General features: G+C 41.2%; 1 protein-coding gene across 1 annotated transcript in view; it reads left to right on the forward strand.

Moving 5' to 3' along the window:
* The window catches only part of CDKL5 (cyclin-dependent kinase-like 5), a gene marked incomplete at its 5' end in the record, with an annotated part of 46,882 nt that extends 41,278 nt beyond the window's left edge, over positions 1–5,604 (forward strand). Inside the window, 3 exons of the mRNA XM_008947709.1 lie at positions 2,534–2,656; positions 3,805–3,924; positions 5,218–5,604. Of these exons, the coding sequence (XP_008945957.1) occupies positions 2,534–2,656; positions 3,805–3,924; positions 5,218–5,604 (630 nt within the window). The remainder of the gene's footprint in view (positions 1–2,533; positions 2,657–3,804; positions 3,925–5,217) is intronic.
* Between the last annotated feature and the right edge of the window lie 13,078 nt (positions 5,605–18,682).

Genomic DNA, 18,682 nt, shown 5'->3' on the forward strand with positions numbered 1-18,682 from the left:
CTACATTATAAATCTGGGATTATTTGATATCAAAATGTCCATGGAAGGATAACACACCTAAAGCCATTGGTTCCAGTGATGCATTTAAAAAAAAAAAAATAAAAAAGTGTTAAATTTGCACCGTTCTAGTCTGCTCTGATTCCAGCCATTCAGATGTGAAATGCTTTAAAAGCCCAGCTGATAGATGGTGTTTCAAATACTTCCAGATTAAACTGTGTGAAGGAAGTATAGACTGGATTTCGTTGCATTTCAAAATCCAAAAGATCTAAATCACAAGGACCGTGATCCATAGCTACCAAAGCCATCACCGATCACAAGAGAGGGTAGATCTGTACATAATCTTTATTCCTGTTTCTTCCCACTCTTAAGAGGGCTAGACTGGGGGAGAGAATTCTGTGTTCGGGAAAATTAAGTTGGCTAGGCAGAGCTAGTATCTCACAGGAAGATTAACAAATTAGTGAAATAAGGTAGTGATAAAACTCTTGCATCCTCAGCTAGAAACTTACTGACTTCAGCTTCATTTTTGGATCCAGCCAGAGACTGAAAAACCTCTTTTCATTTCTCCTTACAGCTAGGAGCTAGACAGCATCTAGGGACAAACTGTACCCACTGATGTGTGTATAAGTGTCTGGTTCAGACACTGTTCTTTGTTCTTCTTCATCTGTTAGTTGAGGACATCTACCTAACAAACATGGGGATGTTCATTAAGATCTTCCAGCACAAACAAATATTATTACCTTCAGTTCAGCACCAAGTTTGACTTCAGTTTCAAAAGCTGTTAACAGCTTTATAATATTAGCTCTTCAACTTTGTGAATAATGTTTTCTGTTAATTCTTATTAAATGTCTAAGAGATAGCTTGTGACTCGCAACGGGTGGTTTTTTTTTTTTCTGAGGCTTGTAATTCTTATACAGTCCTAGAAGTATGAAATTGCACTTATTTACTCTGACACATACTTTCTGCAGCAAATAAACTAGACCTGAGAACTGTCACAATGCTGAGAAGTAGATCATAAGTAGCTTTTGTGTACTTCTACTGTCCTTTGACCAGTCTCATTTTGGTAGTGATTGTTGTAAGAACCATGAAAGATATCTGTAATTGGAATGAATACATCTTGATAATGACATTCTCAAAATCTCTGATAGTCCAGAGCTGATCCCAGTTTCTGACACTTCCTCCTGCAGAATTGTTCCCATTAATCATTCTTCCTAGAGTCCTCCAGGTGCATATGCTCATGGGATAATAATGGTTATTGCCTGCTGGTGGAATTCTTTGCAATATTGTTTTTGCAGAGCTGTTTTTACCCATTCCCCTTTTCATCTTGTTTGGAGTCTTTTAGTACTGTAGCAAAAGGGTTTGAGGATTGCTAGAGTCACAGTTTTTGCTGTTGTCTGCCACCAAACAATTTGATATCCATGAGGGTTGCACACAGTGTCGGTAGGCACTATCTTCAGAGGAGCCTGAGCCTTGCAGATTTTGGCACATATTGCAAGCTGTGGGTCTGAAGAAATTTTCTGCTCTGGAATAAAACAGTTGCAGGTGAGCATTTCTCTTAGTGATGCTTTGATCCCTTTCTAATTTGCTGAACCTGAAACAGGAAATTCTTCTGGCCATAAAGTGCTTAAACAAGCTATGCTAACTAGTGACTCTTTCTTTAATTTGGATGGAATCTAGAAGCTGAGAAAGCTGTTCAAAATACTTCGCTTTTGGTAGTGCACTCATCATTCTGTTCAGTCATGTAATCAGTACATTGTATTAGCAAGTTTTCTTTCAGCAGGTAGAATAATGATAGACACAGCTTATGTGTCCTATGCTTGTTTGTATCTGAGCAGGGGAGAAATAGCCCAGTTCATAATTTCAGTACTTTATAGTCCTGTTTTTTTGTTTGTGCATCCATTGTTGTGAGCTTTGGGTGTGTTAACAGAAATTAAAACAGCCAGTGCCCTTGAAGTTATACATGAAGTTGTTAACAGCACATTTTTGTCAGAACTTAAATAATTCATCTTGGTGCCCTAGCTCTTTCTACAAGTTAAAAATAGAATACTTTTATTTCTTCTAGAGGTAGCTATCAACTGCTCATTCTTAAAAAGGTTGCTATTATTGTTAGTGTATCTTTGATATTTTATTTATATAAAAATAAGAAATGTCATACTGCTCTAGGACATTATTATAAGTAACAAGTGATTGCCAGAACTACGGGATTTGATCCAAAGCACAGTAAAGTCAACAAGACCTACTAGTTATTTCCAAAAGGCTTTGAAATGTACTCTGTGTTCCTAATGAACACAAATATAACAATAGGTGTACTGATCTCTTTTTACATGCTTTATATTAATTGAGTTCCTTGAATTTGTTCCATGTGCTTTTTTTGTTCAATCACTGTTTTATTTTCCCAAAGCAAATTATATCTATTATATAAATATATTGTCATTTTTTTTTAAAAAAAAAAAAGAAAGAAAAACCATTAATATCGTAAGGACACATTTCTTGAATTGAAATACTATGCATTTAGTTTTTGTATCTTATATTGCAGACAGACTCAACCAACGGGGAGAATCCAAGCATCAAGAAATCCCTCTTTCCTCTTTTTAATTCAAAGAATAATTTAAAGCATAGTTCTTCTTTGAAAAAGCTTCCTGTAGTCACTCTACCCATGGTATTAATTTTTAAGTATGGTAGCACTGTAAAATGCTCCAGTAAACTTGTTTTACTGACTACAGCAGCATGTGTTTTATTTTCATGGGATCACTTTCCCTTCATGCTAGTTAAGTATCTTGGGCCAGTTCGATAAATTTAAGTAAAAATGGCAGATATGTTGAAATAGGTTGTGCCTAAAAAGATTTTTTTTTTTAGTATTTTATATACTTAAAATGTAACATACACAGTTCCAGAGAGAATGAGCCCTGGGACTAAGATTAAAGGAAGAAAATAGTTGTGAAATCGTGTATGTTTAAAAGTAAACTGTCTCATTCTATTTCAATCTGAAAAAAAAAAAAAAAAAGGTTTGGTTTATAGCTATATTGGAGATTCATTTTTTTAATGCAAACTGCTCCTTTATATATAAATTTAATTAATCAAACATTGACAGCAGGTTATCTGAAAACCAGATTTTAGCTCATGCCTCTGCTGTATTTTTGTTTGTTCTGATTGTTCATGATAAAAGACAGCTTGCATTAAAATAGGTTATATTTTAACTGTCCTTTTTTTGCTTATTAGTCTTGAAATGAGATAGAACTCTACATAAATTTTTAAATTTTCCTTCTGCCATAAATTTTGTTGGATTTTCAGCTTGAGGGGTGGGGAGGAGTTCCTTAATTTTTGCTGTAGTTTGGCATATTTGTGGAGGCGAAGAAAGATGGGCAAAGTAAAAGCTCTTGGTTTTCTGATGGCAAAATCAGCCAGACATTGGTTTAGAGAGATTCCGGTCTGCTTCACTCAGAAGTAAATTTGTAGAACTGATCCATGGTCTTAACTGCCGTATGGAATGCTTTTTAAGTAAAGATGAGGCTCAACAATTTTTTCCTTTTTTTTTTTTTATTTTTATTTTTTTGAAGCCTTGTTTAACTGCTCTCTCTTACAGCAAATAACACTAACAGCATGTGAATGCTTTAAGGGCTAAGGGTATAGCAAATCTGCATGATATCTACAGCCACTTGCTCTTACTACGTGGAAAAATATTAAAAGGTCATTTCAATTCTGCTGCAGTAATGGGCTTCACTTGTGTTCTGTAATTAACTGGGGGCAATGATTTGCCACTATTCTTAGGAATATATTATGAGACCAATATTTAATATTTTGTTGCAGATGCCTAGCAGTGATGGCCAGGATCTCTTGGCATTACAGAAAGCCATTCATTCTTCTAATCACCAGAGCAGCAGGCAGAAGGATTGGCATCCTGAGAAGATAACAGAAATCCAGCCTCCTGTAAGTGGCATTATCAGTTCCCTCTGTTTTAACATCACTGAGGTATCTTGACAGCTTTTTCTCTAGTGAATGAAAAAAATTGCACTAGAAATTATTTCTCAACCTTTCCATTCCCCATTTATTGAATGTAAAAAAAGATGTGCCTGCAGTCCTGCATAATTCTTTTGAAAATCTAGACATGAATGACACCGAAAAGAAGAGAGACTAAATGTCCCTGTGGCAGTCTTTGAGCCTTTCAAAATACTGGTTCTGTTTTTGTATTAGAAGCAAGCAACGTTTCAGTGCACATCTGTGGTAGCTATGCAGTGCTGTAGAAAAGCCCTCAAGTTAGCTCTGCAAGGAATGGTGAATCCTGAGGGTGCACTGCTACTTGACACAGTTTGGCAGCTGATGGGCTCACCAGAGCATCGTGACCACGTTACAGTGCGGCTCTGCCTCAGCTGGCACAGACTGCAGTTTAAGCAGGCTGCATTATTGGAGCATAGCACTGCACTAAGGAAACTTTTTTTCTCCAGTTCTAAACCCAGCTGGGGGTACAGGGTTTAGACAGGAACTTCAGTGCCATGCTCTGTTGCCTCTACAACAGGGAAAACAGCAAAGGAGGCTTTGTTGCAGCTGCAGCGTTTGAAGAAGCAAGTTGGTCTCTGAGCTGTGGAATTCAATGAGGCTGTTTTCCCACCACTTTGAGTAGTCAGGCTTCCCCAGGCTCTCGCTAACCATTTCAGTAACCCCATGTCTCCCTTTTTCCTTCAACCTGTTCATCAGTTAAATCTGTGAGGGACTAGAGCAGCTTATTGCCAAGCTGCTGGCGAGCAAAGTATCTTAACTGCTGAGTTCTGTCAGCCCTTACTTCAGTACAGATTATTACTCAAGACTCTCTCTCTCTAATAAAATTTTGAGGAACTTGGTATTTCTGATATCTGTGCCTGATAAAGCGTGACTAGAGTTAATAGCAGGACTGGTGACAGATGGACAACTAATGCGGTTGTCTGTGCCTCTGTTTTCATAGGAAACAAGGTTAAAATAATTGATTGGAACAATTTATTTTTTTTTTCTCATGTAGAAAAGGTTCCATCTTTTCAGGTAGCTAATAGAGTGAATCATAATGAGAAGACGACATTTTCTCAGGTGTATAGTCATAGCTTGGAATGAAATATTGCAGAGGAACACAAATAAAAACTGAGGAAGTCCAGTGTAGTTGAAGATGTTCTGTCTAGGCTATGACAGTTTTTTTCTAGGAAGTCTGATATGGTGGAGAGCAGGTGGTCAAGTGCTTCTCCACCTCTCTTTCAGAGCCAGCCTTTAAAATCCCTTCGAAAGCTCTTACACCTCTCCTCTTCAAATCACCCTGTCCCCGCTGAGCCTCGCTTCCAGCCCTTACCAAGTCAGCCAGCCAAAGCCCCTTTTCCCGAAGTGCGGATTCACCCCATGAGTCAAAGCTCCGGCAGCGGCGGCAGCAATGTGCGGCAGGAGCCTCAGCCGAAGAGCAGGCCGGCGCTGCAGATCCCAAGCCAGCTGGAACCGACCTGGCACGTCTCCCCCGTGAACAGGGGCGCCAGTGATGGGCCCCCCTACTCTGACCAGCTGCCTTCCAAGAGCGGACAGAATGGGCCCACGTACAACCGAACGAACCGGTCGCGGATGCCGAACCTGAATGATTTGAAAGAGACAGCCTTGTAATTGCGCTCCAGAACACGGGCCGCTTTGGGTGGAGATCAGCGTAGGGGAGTGGTGTGGTGGTTCTGGTGATGGTAAGACTGCATTTTCAGCTTTATAAAGGTGTGCAATATGTACGTGTGGAGCTATGCCATTTGGCACCACGGTGAGAGTCAGGGATTATTCAGTAAACCGAGTTGAATTATGAATTACCAGTCATCAGAAATGTTGCTGGATCTCAGGCAGAGTGTGCCGGTCAGGGAGAAAAATGCGTTGCCATTTTCTCTCACTTACATTCCAGCTTAGTGCACATCTCTGTCTGAAAGCTGGGAGACTTCTGGTATGTATTGGCACTGATAAGGGTGAAAACATTCATGTCTAGACCTATGCCCTTACTGCATTTTTTGCTGCCTAGTTAAAACGGTGGGATTTATGTGATAAAAGTGTATCCCCGTGAAGGGTTTAAAGTAAATTGTATGTCTTAAATTTGTTTTTTAAACTTCCATATTTGATAGGATTTGTAATATTTATTTATGATGACCTAATATCGTACTGTTATAATCATATCTTTTATGTTATAACGTAAAGTTATTTTGAGCTGTTTGAAACATTGTGAAGCAGTGCAACAGCTACAGTAGTTTCTATAAAAAACTAACAGTAACATTTATATATTGCATCGGGAGTATTTTATTCTATACATATATATAAATGGAAAATAACTGTCTGTTTTTTAAATATACTCATTTAAAAGAAAAGTATTGTTATGACACTATCTGCCATATTTTTATACATTTGTGATATAAAGTGCAGTATTATACTTCTAATAAAAGGAAGTTGAATGTGGATATAACCGTGACTGTAACAGTATGAATCTTGCTCAGCTATGAGAGCCTGGTATTATAGGCATTACTGGTTAACAAACAAAAAAGAACATTGAATTCCAAGCTTTGTTATGGGTGTTTTGTTGGAAGTATTGGCTAAATGTAAGAGATTGCAGAACTGTACAGAAATCTAAATGTGGTATGTTCTCCCCTGTGTCCTTAGCTTTCCTAGTAATAATAATGGGATTTCTGCATCAAGAGCACAGAGACCCAGTACCAAATTTTTGTTTCTTCTAAAAAGGTAAAGTGCCCCACGACTACAAGCTAAAGCAGGTGCTCTTCCACTCAATAGCAGGGGTGAAAACCAAAGAAACATAGCATGTATTGCAAGTGAAATGCCAAACTTCAACACTTACGCATAGCATGGCGCTGCAGATCATGGTATAAGCTTTTATGCATATGTGTATTTTACATCTTGTTTAGCAATCTATTAACTACTAAGATAAACACTGTATTTAAAATTAAACTACTCTTGCACTTTTTATTATATTTCAGGATGTATTTAAAGCTACAAATCTGATATTTGGATATTGAGGGAGAAGGTTGCCATGAAGCTTAATTTCTCTTTAGGTCTTACTGTCTGAATATTCCTGTACATGGTTCAGGTACCCCTCTCAGCAAAATACTAGATCTTGGGTTCCAGTCCTTTGTACAACATTGTTAAAACTGACTTTATATTGGTCAATGTCAAGTATAGCAAATACACAACCTGATTCCTCTGTTGCTACTGGTAAACTAAATCAAAGGTGGGCCAGCAGGAGTCAAAACTGTTACGCCAGTCTAACATTTGTGCAATAAAAGGAGAGTCAGGCCTCTAGTGTCAGAACAATACAATCTTCCCTTTTTAAACACATTAGTTCAACTCTCTCATTGCTCTGCAGCATAGTTCATTTTCTAGATGCTGTCCTCATAAGACACTTGTACTTGCAAATACATTGTCTTTTCCAAAAAGAGATTGATCTGAATGTAAATTTTATGATTTAGCCATAGAAGCATGTAGTTGACAGAAGCAGACAGGTAGTAAGAGCTGAACTTCCTACCTGGATAACAATGCAAACTGGATGTGCTGTTCAGTACCTCTTGAGTCATACTAAAGTTCTAACAATGGCAAATTTGGCACCATTACTCTAAAAATCCTTGTCAGAAAGTACAATATGAAAGGATGTTACAGCAGGTTCATCCAGGGCTAAAAGTGAGTCTAGTAATTGGAAAAACTACAAAACAAGAATACTTCCTTTGTCGATGGCCTGCAAGAAATGTGCATGTGATTTTCTACAGATAGCTATGATGTATGGTATCTAGCTATATATGATATATACCATGCTGATATATCATATATATAGCATATATAAATACAGTATTAGACATGGAAGGGTATTCAGTTTTTGGTAAGTTCAATGGGCATCCAGGAGAGACATTGTGATGTTTACTAGTCATCATTAACAGAGTTTAGAAGTATATTTTAGCAATCTCTTTTGGATTCACCAGTTGGTAATGACTAGGTTAGTCCTGTTAGTCCTGCTTTGAGATGGGCTGATGCCCCTGAAATCCCTCACAGAAGCAGTGCTCTGGGAGTGGGATTTTAAGCAGTACAGCTTGGATGTTTCCAAGGGAGCGCCCAGAGTAGACTCTTTGGTGCTTTGTGCATATGTGTCCTTTTGCCTCTGCAAGACTTTTAGCTTGCTGGCAGGAGCTTCATGCTGGGGATGATGATGCTGGGCTGTATGTGGCTGTTCTGATTTCTAGCAAGGAAAACTGTTTTCGAAGGATTTTTTTTTTTTCTCAGCACCCATTAAGTTAAATCAGGGTAATCTCTGACTGTATATATAGCTGTTTAAAGTAGTTAGCAAAGCTTCAAGGGTGACCCAAGGAATGTTCAACTATTTGGTGGCCCATATTTACAGAAAGTTGTTTCTACTTCATACTGTATTTTCTTCTTGAATTCAACAAACCGTAGTCAATCTGAGTTGAATACTAAATTGTGTTGAATGTATGTAGAATTTTCTTCCTTCTGTTGGAAAGAAGTTCCAGCAGCTCAACCAGCTGGTGCTGGAATAAACTGTGTATTTTTAACCTGGTCTAACTTCCCAGTATGTAGAATATTGCTAATGTAATTTTGCTGAGGCTTCCAAAGGAGTCTTATTACAGTGACTGAGATATGCTGGCTCAAATAAAGGGGAAGAGAATTACAGAGCAAACGATTTTTTAAGTGTGAGCTTTTCACTGGTCTGTGAGTCTTGTATTACATGTTCTATAGATTTGCTTAGTATAAAGTATCTTACTTAAACTGCATTTTATTCTTTGGCAATCTGTTTTGCCTTATGGCATCATTAATGATGTGAATAGAATTATAGTCATTTTTCAGAACTCAAGCTGCCTAAACTTGTGTATATGTTTTTACTATAGCTCTTGAGCTCTTTTTAACTAAAAAAGAAGCACCTTAAGTTCATCTTAACTGAAATTGTAGATGTGTTTAAGCTGTCATTTTAAACTGCCATGTAAATGTATTAACCTAGAGCAACATTTTTTTTTCAACACACCTGACCATAGAGAACAATCCCTCAGAGCTGTTTTAATGCTTTTTGCTCCATTTATTGCAGTCCATGTTTGTTGCTCCTCTGAGAAGTCACCAGCATGGAGCACCGAGCAGAGTTCTTGGCAGGATGTCAGTGATCCCAGATTCGGTTCCTTTTTCTAAGAACAGTCTCCATTCCACAGGACTTGGGACTGATACCAAGCTTTATTTCTGGTACCAAGCCAGACCGCCCTAAATGTGTGGGGCCTGACAGCACTCTCTTTACAGATACTGGCTCTTTTACATAACTATTAAGGCAGGCTTCGAACTTCCAAACATACGAGACATGCTGAAGTTGTCCTTAGGCTTGTGGCCTTTCTCTTTGCTACACCAACTTGTTTCTGGGAGCACAGCTGGAGTGATTCTTGAAGAAGCAGTGTCCTGTGATAGGCTTTTAGCCATTCCTTATCATTGCAGTTCGGTCTCTTAACAGATGAATCCTATTAGTGTAAAAATTTACACATCAGCCTTTTATTTTTTTCTTCAAAAACCGCTGCAGCTATTAGCTGAGTAGGGCCCTGTGTTCACCCAGAAAAAGCTATGTATCATTAACAATTCAGTGCTGTAGACCTCCCGTTCACCTAAGAATGGGAACACAGATTGTATAGCTCTGAAAGCGCTGTTGTGATCAATTTAGCTAAGGCAAAACCCATCCACTTTTGAGAGGAGCCATACCCTGGAAGTGTTTGGGGGTTTTATTCATGTTTCAGTTTTTTGTTGCCTTATAATGTTTTGATAGTGAGACACGCTTCAAAAAATATCTGCATGTAATTAATTCTCTGTGTGTTGAACACTGTCAGAGTAGAGCTGGGAGAGTATTCGGATCCCAGTCACACAAAGAGTATGAAAAGGATAGCCATATAAAATAGACTGCAAATTGTGGGGTGGCAATGAATGTTTATTTTTTCCATTCCAGAGAGCATACATACTGCATCTATTAATGGGATTATATCATAAACCATGCATCTGGGCTGTTGTTCACTTAAGTTAGGCCCACCATTCGAAATAAGATAGGAGTCTCACAGAAGATGACTGGAAAGGTGATGTGCCCTATTTAACCATTTTTAAATGGCCTTCAAATCAGGATGCTATTTAAGAACAGGTGCCTTGCCCTACAGAGGTTTTTCTAATGGTGTCATGATATCAACCATTCATTAACTGGGTTTGTAGTGAACAAGGAGAAAAGCCATTTAACTTCTGGCCTTTGTTTAACGGGAAACTATTTGAGTCAACCCTTTTAATATAATACAGCTTTGAAGTTCTAGATGTTGGCTCCTTTCTCAAAGGGTCAAGCAGCAGCAGCAGGGCATCACTGCTTAGGCTCATCAGGCAAGTGAGGGCTTGTGCACATCACTTGGTTCAGATGTACTGAAACTGAAAATGTCTCATTTTGCAGTCATGAAGCAAATTTACACGAAAATTAAGCAACACAGATTTTATAGGGCTTCCTCTTCCAGCTGGAAGAAAATAGATGTGGTAGTTCATCTGTTCTCCCAGTGAACTGTCTTAACAGAGACTGCATGAGACAGCATAGGTAAATCTGATGGATTAAGTCTGAATTTTACTTGCTCCAAGTTCTGCTTTGATGCTTGTTTGTTACCTTGTGTACAGCCAATTTTTTGGTGCAAAAGTTGGCTTTTGACCAACTAAGTGCAAGATGCATGAGAAGTATGAGAGAATCAGCCTTGCTATGTTTGGATGCTTTCATTTCACTGAATAAGATTGCTTCTCAGTCTCTTTTAGGATGTGACTCAAAATATGCAGCTGAGCAAAAGTGATTCTTAAGATGTGGCCCAAGAGTCTGAACACAGAATTTGTGACTTAGGCTAAGGGTGACTCTACACATCTCTTGTCTTCTCTGCAAGTCAGTCTACCTCCTTTCTCTTGCAGACTGTGGTCAAGGTTTGGTTGCTTTGTTCTGAGCTTATTATTGACTCCAAATTTTGAAGAGATACATAAAAAGATTCTTTCTCTAAGTACTGTTAGCAACCAAGTAATAAAATCTTGATGGGCCTTCATCTGATATACTTCTGAAAACTCCCAGCCATCTGAGCCCTCCCTCTAGAATCCCAATGCCATCCTTTGCACTGCTTTGCAGTCTTCCCTTGCCCTTCCCCTTGTGGTTCTCAAATATTGCAGTTGCCTTGTTCTTTGTTGTTTCTCTAGTGCAGATTATCAGGGAGTTAGAGGCCTTATCTACTACTCCACCCTGTTTGCTGTTTTATTCAAACAGCTATCCTTAGACTTGCTCAGGATTTTCTTCATTTTAATTTTCCATTTCATTTGGGTGCGATACCTCACCTCATTTTGCCCCCACCAAAACATGCTGCCTACCAGGCTTTTCCTTCCACCAGGTCTCTGTTTTCACAGGGCATTGTTTCTCTGGATCCGTTCTGAGAAATGCAAAGTGGCATCTGAATTGTACAGGCACAGAAATGCTTTGTCAAGTAGCTGCTGTGGTAGAGCTTTCCATGAGCAACATTAAAGCATGTTCATAGCACAACGTGGAAGCTGCTATTCACGTTTCCTATAGAATATGAACCTCTTGGTGTAAACTCTTGACATGTAAATCCAATGGCAGAGCTTTTAACTGTTTAGTAACAAGGCAAAACTGAAGTGTAGGTAAGTGTCTCAATTTTTTTTTTTTTTTTTTTTTGCTAGTGCACATCTTGGGCTCGTACTACTGAAGGATATGTCTAATTGAAAAGAGTAACGTGTATATATTTGGGTTGTATGAAACAATAGGCGAAAATCTTCCCTGAAAGCATAGTTTTGTTGGAAATTCTATGCAGGCATTTTAAAATCTGGTTAATCTGATAAGGACTTCCAGGACTGCTTAGATCTCCACTGTGAAATGCTGAATTCTGAATTTGTGTCATTTGGGAGAAGGAAGAATGACATTTAGAAAAATGTGACCTTTTTTTTTTTTTAAAATCTGCCAGTGTAGGCTATTCAAAAAATAATAGGCTGGGGAGGTAGCTTTCAAAACTTCTAAATTTATGGATAAAATTCCCAATGTTTTTTAACAACTACTAGAAATCTAAAGCGCACAAACTTTTAAATCTACCATGCTTTCTGTTGTGGAAGGGATGTGATGTAGCGTTAAACTTTTTAATCCTGGAATACAAATTGATTTTAAAATGTGTTGAATATTTAAGGATGACTTCATGCAAGTTAATAAACCATTTGTAAAGTGTTTGTATACAACCCTTTGTATTATGTTCTTGGTACACCTTACCAAATTTTTTTTTTGGCATGTATTCCATTCTTAACTTCTGTAAAATTTCTATTGTTGCTGTAAATATTCTAAAAGAAAAAAAAATTCCTGTGGTAACCTTAATTATCAGCATGGAAATGGTTAATTTTTACTGAGCACAATGTATTTTTGAATGGGCCTTCCAAAATATGTCTTTAATAAAAATGCAGATTTTGCACTAGAACACTTGCATTGCTCAACAGCTGATCTTATTCCTGACCTGTCTCCTCCAGAGCACCTTGCCATACATTAGGATGCCCCTGCCTGACAGGTCGCTGCCTGTCTGAGATCCTGGCTTGTATCTGTCCACAAGCCTCACATCTCCACAGGAGCACAGACAAAACAGCTCTGAAGCACCTTGTTATCCATCATTCCTGTCGTCCCATTGCAGACATTGGAGAGGTTTCTTCCTTTCAGGGCAAGAATCTCTGATGTTCTGTCTTTCGAACAGTATCAACCCACCAATCCCCTCAGTGGGCATGACCCAGAAATCAAAAGGCCAGGAAAGTTTCCAGCCCTTAAATTGTCTTTGCTGCAGAAGAGGAGCCACCATTTGCGTTGCACGTTGGCATTGCATCATTGCCACATGTAAGCTGAAACTCTTCTCGGCAAATGTCCATATATCAGTGATACAGTTATTGATAGATTCTTCTAATGTGTGATGGCCATTACTTTTTTTCTGTTATTATATGCAGCTTTAAAAACCTTTAAATATTTCTCTGCTTTTCTCCCGTTTTCAAGGTAAATAGAAACAAACTGAGGAGTAGGGACCACTTTACTTTGGCCTTCCTTCTTTCCCTCTGTACTCCAGTGGCAGACTTGCTGGAAGCCAGGTCTTCCAGTCTGTTCAGATCCTTTCAAAACAGCTGCCTGGTGCGTTGTGCCACAGCCATAGCTCCTATGAGTCCAGGCTGCTGCCTGGTGCCTCCGCTGAGCTGCAGCCATCACCTCCCAGACAGGGCAACTGCTGGCCTGAGCTAATGGCTTCAACTTCCAATGGGGCAAGCAGTCCTGCATTTCAACAGCCCCCGCCAGAAGTGCATTTGAAATGTTCCCTTGAGGTGTCTAGCTCTCTGGGGACTCTGCTTCACTCTTAGAACCTCACTTTGCTCTTCCTTGTTCAAGGATCACATTGTAATGACCCCAGGCACTCAGTGCCCTGTTCTGTACTCCCTGCAGGGCTCCAGAAAACGCAGTAGCTGCCTCCTTGAAGCTGAGCACCTCGATGTGGTCGCCCCAGTGTAGTGAGCACTGGTCCTCTGCAGGATAGAGAGCTCAGTGAGCATAAGCGTTTTTCTCTTAGACCACAGTGAAGGGATAATTCCTGCATGTACCCATTAAGAGAAAGGGTCTATTGACTTAAAAAAGGTGCAGTTGGTCTGGAGGCCCAAGGCACTATCTTATCACATAGCTCAGATCAGGCAAGCTTAACTTCTCAGCACAGCTCCCTCACTTTCTTTGTAAGCATTCCAGACTAAAAATCCAGGTCATGAAGCTGAAGGTACCTCTTAGTCCTGGCCTTCTATCTCAAACCTGTTGTGTTCTGCACAGTTGCAAGGCCATGAATCGGTCTCCCCCAGTCTGCAGGTAAAGGCCTGCAAGATTTCCACTCCTGGAAAACAAACGCATTTTCAGCACTGTTTTTCATCACCTCCTGCAGTGTCAGTTGCTGGCTCTGTTCTGATTAGCTGTGATTGGAGGCATGTGTACCAGTAAATTAAAATTATAGTGGTGTGCTAAAAAAAGTTAGACTTTGAGGAAAAGCTTTGTATTTTCGTAACTATATTTTGGCTGGTTCTATCCTTCTTTTGTAATGCCCTTTGTCACACTTACTCTAACATTCTGCGTTTATGCAGAGGTAAAAGTGCAATTCTAAAAGCATTTTAGGATCACTTAATCACATTATCATAAAATCATTCTGGTTGGAAGAGACCATTAAAATCATCAAGTCCAGCTGTTAACCCAGCACAGCCAGCTCACCACTAAACTCTGTCCCTGAGCACCACGTTCACACGTCTTTTAAATACCTCCAGGGATGGTGATTCCAGCACTTCCCTGTACAGCCTGTTCCAGCGCCTGACAACCCTTCCAGCACAGAAATTTTTCCTAATATCCAATCTAAACTGCTCCTAGTGCAACTTGAGGTCATTTCCTCTTGTCCTACTGCTTGTTATACAGACTTATAGACTGACCCCCACCTCACTACAACCTCCTTTCAGGTAGTTGTTGAGAGCAATAATGTCTTCCCTCAGCCTCCTCTTCTCCAGGCTAAACAACCCCAGTTCCTGCAACTGCTCCTCATAACACTTGTTCTCTACACCCTTCACCAGCTATGTTGCCCCTATTTGGACAGACTCCAGCACCTCTATGTCCTTCTTGTAGTGAGAGGCCCAAAACTGAACAAAATATTCAAGAAACACCCTCACCAGTCTGAGTACAGGGGGATGATCACTTCCCTAGTCCTGCTGGCCATGCTATTTCTGATACAAGTCAGGATGCTCTTGGCCTTCTTGGCCACCCGGGCACATTGCTGGTACATATTCAGCTGGCTGTCAGTCAGAACCCCCAGGTCCCTTTCCACTGGGCAGCTTTCCAGCCACTCCTCCTCAAGCCTGTAGCATTGCCTGGGGTTGTTGTGGCCCAAGTGCAGGACTCTGAACTCGGCCTTGTTGAACCTCATCCCATTGATCTTGGCCCAGTGATCCAGCCTGTCCAGATCCCTCTGTAGAGCCCTCCTACCCTCAAGTAGATCAAACACAGCAGTCTAGCTTGGTGTTGTATGCAAACTTACTGAGGGTCCGTGCTCTCGGTCACCTCATCTATAGCATTGATAAAGAATTTAAACAGAACTGCCCCAATTATTGAACCCTGAGGAACACCACTTGTAACCAGCTGCCAACTGGATTTAACTCCACTCAACACAACTCTTTGGGCCAAGCCATTCAGCCAGTTTTTTATCCAGTGAAGCGTATACCCATCCAAACCATGAGCAACCAGTTTCTTCAAGAGAATACTGTGGGGAACATTGTCAAAAGCATTACTAAAGTAAGCCTTTCCCTCCTCCACTGAACATGTTACCTGCATATAGAAGGAGATCAGGTTAGTCATCCAGGACCTGACTTTCATAAACCCATGCTGACTGAGCATGATCACCTGGTTGTCCTGTATGTGCCACCTGATGGCATACAAGACAATCTGCTCCATAACCTTCCCTGGCACCAAGGTCAGACTGACAGGCTCTGATCCTCCTTCCAGCCCTTCTTGTAGAGGGCTGTCACAATTGCTAACCTCCAATCAAGTGGAACATTGCCCAGTTAGCCAGGACTGCTAATAAATTATAGAAAGTGAGCACTTCCACCATCTCCCTCAGTGCGTTTGGGTGGATCCCATCCAGCTCCATAGACCTGTGTGTGTCTAAGTGCAGTAGCAGCTCACTGACCATTTTCTCTTGGATTATGGTGCTTCATTCTGCTCTTCATCTCTGTCTTCCAGCTAAGGGGGCTCGGCACTCAGAAGGCCACTGGTCTTACTATTAAAGACTGAGGCAAAAAAGGCATTGACCACCTCAGCCTTTTCCTTATGCTTGGTCACTATTTCCCCCCACATCCAAGAGAGGATGGAGATTCTCCTTAGTCCTCCTGTTGCTGTTAATGTATTTACAGAAACACTTTTTATTGTCTTTTATGGCAGTAACCAGATCTTCTGCTGACCACTTGCCCAACATAAAATGGTATTATCATTAACAGGCAGAGCAGCAGCCAAACTCCTCCCTCTGCTCCCACATCACACCCCAGACATCCAACGTGATGCACTCACCCAACACAGGGGGCATGAAGAAGGGAGCAAGCCAGGCAAGGAGACAAGACATGGCCAATGGTAGCAGCCAGGCCATGAGCCCAATTATATAGTAGAGACCCAGAGACAGCTTCATGCTCTGGCCCTGCCAGAAATCCCGTGCAAGCGCGTACACACACACACACCCCAACTCCACTCCTAATCATTTCCCACCCAAGGCTGGCCAGACCCTGGGTGAAAACCAACCAGGAGGGTCTTTCTTGCCTGGTTGTGAACGTTCATTCATGGCTTGAATTTGTGGCCCTTCATTCAGGGCTGAGGGTTTAAACCCCAGCACTTCACCAGGTTAAGTTCTAGTTGGCCTTTGGCCTTTCTAATTTTACCCCTGTATAGCATCAGGGAATCTTTGTAGTGTTCCGGCGTAGTCTGCCCCTTCTTCCATAGGCCATAGTCTTTCCTTTTCTTCCTGACTTCCAGCCAAATCTCTCTTTTCGGCCAGTCTGGTCTTCTTCCCTACTGTCTCATCCTACAGCACAGCAGGACAGCCAGCTCCTGTCTTAAATGCACATTAAGCTTCCTTAAAGAGTTCCCTCTTGAGGAATGTCCAGCCTTCCTGGGCTCCTTTGCCCTTCAGGACTGCCTCCCAAGGGAGTCAACCCGTCTCCTAAACAGTTCAAAGTCTGCCATCCAGAAGTCTAAGGTGGAAGTTCTAATGACTCCCCTCTTTACTTTCCAAAGAATTCAAAACTCTTATCATTTCATGATCACTGTATCCAAGATGGCCTCCAACCACCACACCACCCACAAATCCTTGTCTGTTCATGAATACCAGGTCCAGCGAGGAGCCTTCCCTAGCTGTCTCACTCACCAGCTGCATCAGGAAGTTATCTTCCACACACTCCAAGAACCTCCTGGACTGTTACCTCTCTGCTGTATTTTATTTCCAGCAGACATCTGCTAAGTTGAAGTGCCCCATGAGAACAAGTGGTAGTGATCATGAGACTTCTCCCAGCTGCTTTTAGAACATTTCGTCTGCTTCTAGATCCTGGCTGGGCGGTCTATAACAGACTCCCACCATGGTATCTGCCTTGTTGGCCTTTCCGCTCATTCTTACCCACAGACACGCAACCCTATCGTCTCCATCATTATGCTCAAGACAACCAAAGCACTCACTAACATACAGGGCCAATTAATTAATCCTCTCAGCACCCACCTTCTTATATAAGAGGCAGAGGTTAAGTGAATTTCCAAAGGTTGATGAGCAACTGAGCTGCATAGCTAGGATCAGAACACAAACTTCTGCTTTAGCAGGAACCATTTAGACATTGCAGATGAAAGCTAGAAGTAGATCCCTTCTCCATGGAAGCTGGAGAGGTAAACTACAGGCAAAAGACAGGGCAAAGTAAGAAGCAAATGAACTGTGAAATGCAGTGTATGCCAGTTAGTTCCACCTTATTTATCACTGTTCATTTCAATCTGAAAAAAAGGGTCTAGTGATTTCTTTGAAGCTGGGAGGCTAAGAGAGTGATAGCACGGGTCATTTCTACCTAGACAGTGTTTTCTCCCTCCAAAGTTTTATTATATCCTATATGTAGGATCAATCATGTGAACACACATAAGTTAGTGTGGTGCCTTGATCCGTCCATTCAGTCTGTGGATTAAGCCTGCAAGCTCTTCCAAATCACGCAGGAGCTCTTGGCCCTTGCCACAGGGTGTGTTTCCAGAAGTCTCCCTGTTATTGTATGTGCAGTGCCTCCAGGGAGACTGTTACCTTGTGTTGGTCCCACAGGTCATCTGCATGGAGGACTTGCCTTGAGCTCAGTAGACCTCAGCAGATAATCATTAGAGAACCATGCAGATTCACTGATCTCATTTGTGGCTAGGCAAAACTCACTTGAGGGATAGGAGGGGAAGCAAAGGGAGTGATGGTGACATAATAACGATAATCTCAGGAGATGGGGATTGGTCTTTTCTACATCTCTGTAGACTTCATACTGTTGGTATAGTGGAGCAGAAGCTTTCAGACTCACCAGAATAGCTTCTTTTTCTGACAGCTATTATTTGTCTCTATATACAGGAAAAAACAAGGCAGAAACGTCCGCCTTCACAAATGAATAAAACATGACAAATTGCACAGATGTCCAAAGGCTTTTCTCATGGTTTTGGTCACATCTCACTTGGGTTTTGTGATTTCAGCTCCTGCCCTGCACACCATGCGTTTGCCTCCGTGCTCACAGGAGTAAGACAGCGGCACAAGAGGCAGATTTCCTCCCTCGGTGCTGTTTTCTTTTTGCCTCTCTTGGCCAGGACAGTTCAGGTGCCAGTGATCTGACTCTTCAGATTGGATACATGGATTGTTAAAAATTAGGGAAAGGGCCTCTGGTGCCCGCCAGATTTGTGCCCAAGCTGTAAGCCAAACAGTGACTGCCACCCCGCAGCCCTCGCATGGGAGCTCTGGGGGCTGCAGCTCCCACGTGGGGTGTGTAGATCACCAGCTCCCAGGCCAAAGAAGGGACATGGATCATAGCACCTGGGCAGTCACCCCAGGGAGGTGGTTGCATCATCAGAGCCTCTACATGCCCTAGATCCCTCACA

This window comes from Merops nubicus, unplaced genomic scaffold (genome assembly GCF_000691845.1).
Source record: "Merops nubicus isolate BGI_N331 unplaced genomic scaffold, ASM69184v1 scaffold15029, whole genome shotgun sequence".
Classification (NCBI taxonomy): Eukaryota; Metazoa; Chordata; class Aves; order Coraciiformes; family Meropidae; genus Merops; species Merops nubicus.